Here is an 11,610-nt window from a genome sequence, read left to right as displayed (position 1 = left end):
ATGGAAAGGCGATATGATTCGGTTTTTCAGAGTTTATGTTAAGATAAAGATAAACATGAATTTATATTATGATATCATCTCACAAATGTTGATGACAGTTTATCAACTGCCTGGATCTTAGATCTTATATCGAGAAAAAAATAAAAACGGTCGTACATCAGAGCAATTTCGTCAACCTTAGATTTTACTCTCCTTTCGTATACACGGTGGCCCATTTTAATCTATTATTTCAAATATCTTCTAAAATACTTTATCTACAAAGAAATGGTTCGGACAAAGGTTGACCAGGACTGAGGGGGACATTTTGCTCTGCCATAAATTTTGACTTTGAGGTCAATTTTCAAGGTTAAATGGAGGTTAGACCCTTTTCTTAAATGAGCACCCCAAGGCTTCACAAGAGTCGATGAAATATTAAGGTGTACATCACCTGACTATCATGCCCTGTAGGTCAATTTTCAAGGTCACTGGAAGGTCAAGACGATTTTTCTTAGATTCGACTCTGTGCCCGGATGAATTTTGTTTGTACACTTCAGACTGTGGATTGTTATCACAACAACCCCCCCCCTCCCCAAACACACCCAGACAGTAACAATAATTTTGGATAAGATTTGAAGACTGTGACTATGTAGTTACAAAAATGACAATCTTGACAATATCACTTCTCTGTGACTAGTTACAAAACAAAGACACTTTTTCCTTACTTTTAGCGTTACCCAGACACAACGACGTGAACGCAATAAGTTCTGTTTCCTTTGGGGTGCTTTCTTGTCGGGAGTACCCCTTGCCTTCCACATTTCATGTGGTTGATTAACGTGAGTGCCCTCGCCTCTCACCATTGATACTCGTGAACAGTCAGCCACGAAGTAACTATTCGAAATGTTTTCCATTGGCTCGAAGACACACACGTGGACGTCTTTTAAAACCGTCTACAGTTTTTCAGCAAAGTTTCTTGTGAGATGGCTGCGCAGGCTGCCCAAATCCTTTCCATCAGATCACTTGTAGTGGGTCCCTGAGCAAAAACTACATTTTTAATCCACAGCCTGAAGTCTACAAAAAAAATTCATCCGGGCACAGAGTTTGATGAAAGAAAAATCGTCTTGACCTTCAAGTGACCTTGAAAATTGACCTAAAGGTCATGATGCTCCAGGTGATGTACAGTTTAACTTTTCATCGACTTTTGTGAAGCATTTGAAACGTTTATTTACCCTGAAAATCCAAGAAACTTAAGAAAAAGGGCATCTAATCAGTTCTCAGACATTTGAAATTAATTTTTTAGCTTTCCAAGGTCACAAAAACCATTTTTCCACAGGTTATTTTTGACGTGAAATTTCCCGCTATTTTTAAATCCGCATTCAAAACTAGGAATGTTCATTTAAGAAAAGGGTCCAATCTCCATTTGACCTTAAAAATCATCCTCAAGGTCAAATTAATGGTACAGTAAAATGCCCCCCTCAGTCCTGGTCAACCTTTTCTAGAACTATTTCTTCGTAGATAAAGTATTTTTAAAGATATTTGGGATTATAGATTAAATTGGGTCACCGTATATGTACAGTATTACAGCCAAATAAAACAGAAAATATTTTACTTTTGCATTGTCAATGATAATTTCCGACACCATTTCGTTGTATAATGTGAGCATTTAATAACTACAAGATTTATTTAAATAAAAAATGTTGCCTTAATGTTTCAGTTTACACCCGTATACAGGAGAAAGAGCCATTTGGAATCATACGTACAAATCCTGTTTACAGATGTTTTTCAGTTTCACCAGGCGACATTCCTGATGTTTACACCAAGAAAAATATCGGGGCACCCTTGATTCCAGTCCTAGGTCCTTTACGTGTAGTGGCAAAGGATGATTACATCGTTGGATGGTGGCATAATGATCATTTTCGACCAATATTCAATTCTCACGGAGATGCAATCATGTAAAGGATAAGAAGCGGAACTACGCATATAATGTGGCATGAAAAGCCTGGAAACGATGCAGATATAGTTTTTGCATGTATCGAAAAGGCTATACGGGATCGATCTAGAAGCCCTCCATGCCCAGATCCAGCTCAAGTCTTTCCTCGTGTCGAGCAGAGTATTCGGGATCGAACTAGAAGCCCTGTCAGAGGCAGGAGCGATTAATTTAAAAATCGACAAAAAAATATCATACTTAAATAATGCAAATTGCTTTGAATCCACGGCATTAACTATGTGATGATTATTTCTCGGATAGATAACCGTTTTTCAATCTCGCTTAATTGTGTTTGTTTTGTATTTAACTACTGTTTACTAAAAGGTTTTGATAATAAACATGTTTTCTTCTTTTAAGCATCTTAATCATCTTTTTTTTAAAAACATAAGATAGCCCTATCTTCTTGAATCCCAGGCTTTCTATCTAAATGAATCCTCCACTTATCTACTTCTATCCTTTTCTATTCGTTGGGAAAACCAAAATTTCATCTATCTTTTTGAATACCTATTTTCCTATCCAATTGAATCCATTTTTATCTTTTTTTAAATATGAGATTCCCTATCTTCTTGAATTCTAGACGTTCTATCCAAACGAATCATCCGCTTATTAACGTCTATTCTTAGCGAGGCGCGCACTACTAGACGTACAGCCCTGAGTTAGTACCGTCAGATTCCCAGTAGGTGGCTGACTGTAAAAGTCAGGCACATGTGAAATTATTTGCGCCGTCTATTCATGTTAGGTATATAAATATTTTCTGGTTAAATACTATTTTGCGGAAGTATGAAATTTGAAATATATTATTTTCGAAACGGATAAGAGTTTTACATTTTTAGTGGATTCACATGGATAGAAATTAAAACGATATACAGTTGATAGTGGGTAGTCTGTGATCAATAAAGATAGGCGTTTGTGATAAAGAAAGATATAAAAAGATAGGCTCATGGGACCGCGAGGGATAGAGTCAGTGATAGAGAAAGATAGACAGTTGTGAACACCATAGATAGAAAAAGATACAGTTGTAACTGTAATAGATAGTCAGAAATACAAAGAGGTATATCTAAGTAGACGCGACGGGTTGGGCGTGGAAAGAAAAAGTTAGAGTTTGTGGGATGCAAAGTGTAGATTTGGGAAGGATTGAATATCTCTATTTTTTTCTATCCATACGTTTCTATCTTTTGGAATCATTTTACTTCCAGCAGGCCTGGCGTCTCGTAAAATAAAAAACTTTAAATACAATGGTGTTGAACTAACCAATGTGTCACTCGATTCCTATTAAATTTTTTTTTTCATTTTTTGAAAAGTTTTTGACTATACATCACTATCATATTTTTATTTATAAATACATTTATATACTTTAATTATCACACATAATATATACAATATATACATAAATATAATTAATTAATTTGAAAAAATGTTTATTTATCTGTAAAAAAATTAATCAGAAACGCTCCAAAATGATGCTCAGAATTTACTAGTCTATCGCTATTCTTTTTAATTTCACGGATAAATAACATGCGCACTCTTTCATCTGATGGACGAGCTAGGCGCAGCTGCAATGCTGCGTCCTCTTTTATCACACTGGCTAGTTCACTCGCATCTCTCTGTCGCTTTTCAATTACTGTTCTAGAAGCGCAGGCAGAGGCCAAAGCAATTAACTTAAAATTCGATAGAAATACATCATATGAAAATAATGCAATTTTTTTTACCGACGACATTAACTGTGCTGCTATTATAGCTCAAGTAGATAACCGTTCGTGAATCTTACTTAATCGTGTTTCTGTGTTGCGTTTAACTACTGTTTAATAAGAGCTGTTAATACTGCAGACGAATGTAGTCATTTGACGTTATCAGTTGTCCATATCCAAACTACAATAACGGTAATGGGTTGCAAACGCGGCTGCAAATGGCTGGGGATACTTATTAAGGAAGGATTTTCTGTATATTTCAATATAACAAGTATGCATGTTTGTGATTGTTAAGAAAAAAAAGTTAATGCATTATGCTTCTTAATGTAAAAGTAAATTTATAATCTAATAAATTTATAAATTACAGCTTTTAGTAGTTCAGGGCAAATTCCACCTAATACTAAAATGCTTTCCCAGCACTGATTGCTTAAAATATTATCGAAATTTTCATTTGTTATGCAAATATAAAAATAAATTATCACAGATAATAATATATTATTAAATTAAATTTATGTTGACTGAAACTTGAAAAAATTCTATGTTTCAATTTTTATGTTTCAAATTTAGGCTGCGTTTATTTTAATAAATTAAGTCATTTGTTAGGTCATTATCTATTTTTTAGAAAGTGACTATAAAGTTACTAAATTTGTTGGCCCTTACAAGTTCATCGCTGCACATTGTAAAGCTCTGGTGCAAAAGCTAAGAGCTCTTGGTAAATCCGGAAAAGAGCAACCGGGTCATTTCCATGAGAAATTATAAAGTGATAGTCCTAGATAGTAAACTAAACTGGGCGAAACACCTGGAGACTCAATGCAGGAAATTTTTTCATCACTTTTCGGAATGGCAGGAGAGCATTTGGGTTTTTGTGGGTCTGGGGCCTAAAATTCTTATATAGCTGTACTCTGTTGTCCTTAAACAACGGCTCCTATATGCGGCCGTAATCTAGTGGCCACGAGCAGTACTTAAAAGGATGCAGGATAGGCTGCGACGAACACATACGCTAGCGTTTAGGGTAGCTTCGGCGGTGGTCGATTTCTGAAATGGATGGAAGGTATCCAGTGCATTACATTTTGTTTAAAGAAAGTTGAAATAATTTTCCGAAGCCAATAGTTTTATGGAAAATTATAACTTTATTTCAATACAGAATTTTGAGGCTTTTTACTGAACTTATTAATTCGCCTATGAAAAGAAATAAAAGAGACAATTACATTCTCTACACTATATTATTGTATTGCAATAAATTCACATTCAATGTATAAACTTTTATAAATATTGAAGGGCACTGATTTCAACATTTTTTAAACATTAGCTTACACTTTACAAATAATTGTCAAAATTATTTGAAATCAGGATCTTACAACATACCTATTGAAGGTTATGGCGCTTATACATATCCTTTATTTATTATTGTAGGTCCTGGCCAACCTTCGCAATGCTGAAACATTAATAGAGGCAAACGCTGCTGGTAGACAAATTACAATCTGCTCGGACAGCCAAGCGACAGTAAGAGCAGTTTAGAAACCAGACATAACATCAGAGCTGATTTGAGAGTACAAAAAGACATTAAGCCAAATGGCAGAAGAGAGCAATAAGGTGCTCATATGAGTTCATAGCCACACAGGGATCAAGGTCAACGAAAAAGCGGACTAGTTGGCAATGCGTAGCACAGCAAGTGAATACATAGGACTTGAACCGATACCGGGACTATGTTTGTCGACAGGCGAAAACCACCCTGGGCTATACGTACAGGATGGACAGATCCAGGCAAATCCTGGGTTTAACCCAGAAAGACATCAGGACGCATGCTTACTGGCCACAACCACCTGAACCATTATATCCGCAAAATAGGCTACAGCCGCACGAAAGAGTACTGGAAATGCGGCAAGGATGATGAAACATCTCTTCATGTTTTATGCCTTGACTCGGCATTAGCTAGACTCAGGCAAAGAACCCATTGGGGCCTACTTCATGGGACCTAAGATGATTATAACGCGATCAGCGGTTGAGATACTGGGCTTAACAAAGAAGTCTGGAATCAACTAATGAGAGTGAACAGTTGAGCCTATAAATTAAACAAACGGTAACACTCGCTCGTTATTTTCGACTGGCCTTTTATACTTTATATCCGCTATCAATTATATCCTCTCGCGCTTATATCCATGTTATAGCTCTTATTTATATCCGCTTGACATCCACCACCTCGCAGTACGACGTGACAAACAAGCCAATCAGCGTCAGTGCGAAGCCTTTCGAAACTGGCAATAGAAACATTACCGTAAGTGGTAGGCACATTACAGGAAGATCCTAAATTTTCGTGCGCAGATGCGCAGTTGTTCTCTACCTATACATGGAAAAGTGTGCGAGTAAGAAAGTTTGTGAAATTGACGCGATCTTAGCCAACTAGATCGATTATATTTTTAATTATACAGTTTTATGTAGGATAATTATAACTTGCAATTGAAAAATGTTGCTACCTGAATCGAAACAAACGAATCTCTAACTTACGTCAATTTGACCAAATTTCTCATTTGCACACTTTTCCATGTATAGGAAGAGGACAACGTTGCACCTGCGCACGAAAATTTAAAATCTTTCTGTCATGTGCCTACTACTTACGGTAATGTTTCTATTGCCAAGTGGCGAAACGGAGTTAGATATCCGTATTATTCCTTCGTGGGTGGGATCCCCTCTCGGGACGGTATAAGAAAATGTTCACGTTCTCGGACCACGGATAAAAACACGGTTCCAGTGCACCATTTTTTACGCGGATGATGATGTTTATTGAAAGACTCGTAATTAAAATCAGAAACACTTATATAAATACAGCAGCTTTTTTAGAAAGAAATAAAAAACTATAGGACGTAAAAAATGTATTTTAAGTAAATAATAAATGCAATATTCTATACAGATATGGAATAATTAGTTCAACCAGGAGTCAAATCATCTCTAATCTTTTTTCCAGACGGTATCGTACAGGTCAGTGCGTCGTTGTTGAAAGACAGGAATTTGCGATCTTACTTCTTCAACGACTTTCAAATCTGTAAGTTCGATATAATTGAAGGCATTTAATATAATTTTTAAAATATAAAAGCATTTAAAAATTGTAAGTCTTTCATTCATCACCCAAAGAGCACAAAAAATACGGTGACGATATCCTAAAACTGGTAATGGGAGGTTGAGAATATTGTATTGAGAGATTAGGCCAAGGTTCGCTTAACCAAGAAAATGACAGCTTCTCAATTCGATGCGCAGTAGTATTCTATGATACCTATGGCTGCGCAGTAGTTTTTTTGGCCCTTCTGGAATCCCCTCAGACATTTGTATCATAATTTTCCATACTTACAACAACAAAAAAACCTTCATATCCCAGTTACAGAAAATCTTTACGGAATTTCTTGTGCAATCTGGGTAAGTGGGAAAATTTAGGTACAAATAAACAGAAATATTTTATCAGCTCTAATAAAAAAAAATAAAGTATTCTGGTTTCCATTTTTATTTTTACCTATATCTTCAACAATCATGTCTTCTTTTTCTTCCAATTCTTTTAATACAGTTCCCCATGGATTAGTGAGTTGTGTGTGTCCCCAGGCAATATAACCTGACCCACTCCCTCTTGCAGGAGAAACACAAGCGACATATAATTGATTATCATTTGCTCGAGAACGTTGAAGAAGCGACCAATGCAGAGGACCAGTCGTCATATTAAAGGCAGCTGGATACACCAGCATTTGACAACCTGTAATATTATTGAAAATACTACACTGCGAAAACATTTTGTTGGATATCATATTATTGAAAGGAAAAAATGTTTTGCTGGAATTAACAAAAAAGCTACTTAATTTTAATAAATTTAAAATATCTATCTTATTGATTCAAATAAAAAATTTGTTTAATAAGATTTGAATTAAATAAAGGGTTAGCTTGAATTAAATACGTTTAAGTTTATAAAAATATGTATTTGATTCAATCAAAAAGTATAATTCACAAATCAAAAATACGATACTTTCTGAGACAAAAAAAAACGTTAAGAGCACAGAGCAGGCTTTCTTTAAATAAGGATAATAATTTTAATTGCATATTAATCCAAGACACATTTTTCTACATGTGGAAATTATATTTTCTCTGAAAATTTATAGTTTTTAGTTAAAAATTCAACAATTTGATTGAAAATGTATGTATTTTTGTGTAGATTGGTATTTTTTGGAAGAAAATATTTCTTTTTGGTTGAAAATTCGACTACTTAGTTAAAAGTTTATTTAGTTTGTTCAAAATGAATTCTGTTGCTTGAAGATTCAAACATTTCTGTTGTAAAACTTTTTTTAATTCGTTGAAATTTAAGCATTCCATTTTTTGCTGAAAATTAAACTTTCTTGTTTGAAGATTCAAATATTAAAAATTTAAATATTTTCTTCAAAATTCGTTCTTTTCTTCTTAAAAAATAATGTTGTTATTGAAAATTTAAATATTCTATTATTTTTTGAAAATGTGTGGTTTCTGGTTGAAAATTCAACAATTTGATTGAAAAATATGTATTTTGTTGTAAATTTGTATTTTTTAGTAAAAAATGTAACCTTCTTGATTGAAAATTGAACTACATCATTTAAAGGTGAACTATTCACTTAAAAATTCATTTTATTAGTTAAAGGCCATTCCCTTTGTTCGAAAATTAAACTATTTTGTTGAAATTTCATTTTTTTTGGGTTGAAAATAAATATTTTCAACTTAAAGTTTCATTACTACATTTTTGGTTTGAAATGCTACCGTTGGGTTGAAAATTAAATTTTGTAGAAAATTCAACCGTTTTGTAGAAAATTGGACTTTTGAAGGTTAAAAATTCAAATTATTTATTCAAAATTCGTCTTTTTACGTTGAACATTTAACAAAGCACATTAATATTTAACAAAATAGATTAATTTTCCAATAAAGAAGATAAATTGTCAACAACAATTTTTTCACGAAAGAAATGAGTTTTCAACTATAATGATGAATCTTAATAAAATATTTTATTTTGATATTTGCATTTTCAACCACAAAGATTAATTCTTTACTTAAAATACATGAATTTTCTACTAAAAAAAATGGCAGTTAAAATGAAATAATTATTTTTTCAGTTGATTACAATAAATTTCGAACAAAAAAAAATTGGATTTTCAACGAAACAATTTATTTTTCATAAAAGAAGGTTGAAAAATAATTTTCAAGCCATTAAGAACAAATTTCAAAATAAATAAATCATTATAAAAAAGGAGTTTTTAATTAAAATGAGGAATCTTCAACCAAAAATTCAATAAAAAATGTAATAGTTTATAATATAGCCAAACGAGATTTTAATTTGAATCCAAACTTATTTGAAGTCAACTAAAGAAGACGAATTTACAACAAATAGTCAAATATCGTTCATTAGAAAAGATAGGTTCCGCACTTGAATTTTTAGCCTTTAAAGGTGAAAATTCTACGACAAAAGATGATTAATTTATAAACCAGAAAGAAGAATTTTCAATCAAAATGGTACATTATGCAACAAGGGGCGAAAGGAGCAAATTTTTACCGAGGGAAAAATCTACTTTTGTCCCGTGTTGCATATAGTATTTTATTCCACTATCGACCGTGGCCAACTTTTTGTTCCTGAAAAGCGGGTGCGAAGCATTGTTCTATAGCTTTGTTCGCGCCTCGAATTCTGATCGACTAATTTTTACTTTCCCCTTAAAATTTGACTTTCGCCTCGCTAATTGTATTTTCGCCCCGCAAATTTTACTTTCGCCCGCTAATTTTACTTTCGCCCCGCTGATTTTACTTTCGCCCCGCTAATTTCACTTTCGCCCCGCAAATATTACTTTCGCCCCGCTAATTTCACTATCGCCTCGCAAATGAGGTTTGCGGGAAATCTTTGCTACTTTCGCCCCTATTATCAGTGGCAAAAGGTGCCCATTTCAGTCGAGTGTGGAATAAAAGATTTTTCAGTAGATAAAGAAAAAATTTGCATCCAAAATGTAGACTTTTTATTCATCAAGACGTATTTTTTACAAAACAGTTGATTTTTCAAATAAACATATATGTAAATATATAATTTTTTTTAAACAAATTAAAATTCGACCAAATGATTGAAATTTCAACTAAAAAAAGAAGAATTTTCAACCAAGTCGTTGCCTTTTTATTTTTTAACGAAACTATTAAATTTTTAACAAAAGAATAAAGTATTTTCATTACACAAGTTTATTAAGTATGCAAATACGTTTTTCGAAGCGAATAGATTATTTAAGCAATTAAGTACAATCTGCACAATATGTTAATTATTTTACATACTTTTCAAATTTTCCAATTTTCGTTAGGAACCTATTTCCAAGTTTTCCTTTCTTTTTAAATATTATTGAGTTTCCACACGTGTCAATTTTTTTTGTAATTGAAATAATCAGTCATTGATTGATTACAACTCAGTTAATCAGACAATTAATCACACAATTTTGTTTAAAAATGTACATTCGTGCGATAATAATCGCTAATTTTCGTTCTTGGACATAAAAAATCAGGGTATAGAGCAAAAAATCAGAAAATTAGTACAGGGATGCAAAATCAGGTCCCTATTAAAAACTTCTAAATTTATGAAATATTGTTACCTTGATTTCTATAAAGCCGAGCCTGTTCCTCGAATCTCAGATCATAGCAAATACCGACACCGATTTTACAACCCTTTACTTCAAAAGTAATAAGCCAATCGCCTGGACTTAATGTGTCACTTTCACGGAATGTTATTTTTCCTTTGATATCGATATTAAATAAATGCATCTGAAATTAGAATTTTTTAGTAGGAATTTATAGCAGTTAATCTGCTATCAAACTGCTGTCACCGAGCCTGGTCAGCCAAACTCCTTTGTACCGAATGACCCCTAAAGCGCGAGATTTACCAAATTTTTAGTTTAAAACTTTGTCATTTACATATATAATATTCCAGATCTAGAAATTATAACGAATCCAACGTTATATTATTTGTAACAAAAATTTTTTTATGCAAACAATGAATGAAACAAGTCGAAATTATACATCATATTTTCTACTATGTATATATTTTCCGCCTAGGATAATATTATAAAAATTATGCAATTTATTTATTAAAGTTAATTAAAAATATTATGTCAAAATTTCAAGTAGGCCACTTTTTTTGATGGGTTGTGATTTTTCTTCGGGAATGCGTGATAAGTTATTGTTTCACATAAATAAAATGGCCCTCAATCATTTTTTCAAAATTTTCATTTTTTGAGTAGTTATTGTTATTTAACTGTCTTAGCATTGTCCTCGTAATTAATTTTTTCTCCCGATCGGTACAAACATCGCCATAATTTTTGGCAATGTTTCGTTAAATATGTTAATTCTATAAAGTAAAAATTATTTTACCATCGTTGCATAAATATTGATGAAATCAGCAACAATTTTTATAAAAAAATAGAAATTGTTCTAACTTCTCAATTGATTTCAATGATTTAGTTAACTACTTACGATAGCTCGTAAAAATAATTAATGAATTACGATAGATCGTAAAAATTCGGGATCAAACAACAACGTCAAGGGATGGCGGGGTAGACTAGATATGTAAGGGGCCTTAATAGCAAGATGTAATGACAGACTTCATAAAATAGATGGTGGCATGTTAATCGCTGTCAAAGTAAAATATAATAGCTGCAATATTAACTTAAATCACATCAACGCATCTATACCAGAAATAGATATAACATGTATTAAGCTTAAAATTAATAATGATGTGCTGTTTATATTACTAGCGTATATACCACCCTATATGACAGCTGCTCAATTAGAACTCTTCTCTGATATGATAATCGATCTACGCTTTGATGAAAAATCCTGTTAAGGGGGGAGCCTGCTTTGGAGGCTTCAAAAAATCGATTTTTTTTTGCATAAATGTCTTCCTAAACTATCCAAGAATGTGTCCATAAAATTTTAGAAGCA

At 32.9% G+C, this 11,610-nt stretch overlaps 1 protein-coding gene across 2 annotated transcripts in view; it reads right to left on the bottom strand.

The window, feature by feature from the left end:
• Positions 1-6,464: 6,464 nt before the first annotated feature.
• Positions 6,465-11,610, bottom strand: part of LOC117177872 (omega-amidase NIT2) — a 96,735-nt gene continuing 91,589 nt past the window's right edge. Inside the window, exons 4-6 of one of the 2 annotated variants that reach the window (XM_033368913.1) lie at positions 10,266-10,434; positions 7,154-7,387; positions 6,465-6,689 (exon numbers count right to left, since the gene is read on the bottom strand). In XM_033368913.1, the coding sequence (XP_033224804.1) occupies positions 6,598-6,689; positions 7,154-7,387; positions 10,266-10,434 (495 nt within the window). In that variant the 3' untranslated portion in view covers positions 6,465-6,597. The remainder of the gene's footprint in view (positions 6,690-7,153; positions 7,388-10,265; positions 10,435-11,610) is intronic. The other variant, XM_033368914.1, reaches the window with a different exon arrangement.

The sequence above is a fragment of the Belonocnema kinseyi genome, chromosome 8, assembly GCF_010883055.1.
Source record: "Belonocnema kinseyi isolate 2016_QV_RU_SX_M_011 chromosome 8, B_treatae_v1, whole genome shotgun sequence".
Taxonomy (NCBI): domain Eukaryota; kingdom Metazoa; phylum Arthropoda; class Insecta; order Hymenoptera; family Cynipidae; genus Belonocnema; species Belonocnema kinseyi.
This window is presented reverse-complemented; position numbering and strand designations above follow the sequence as displayed.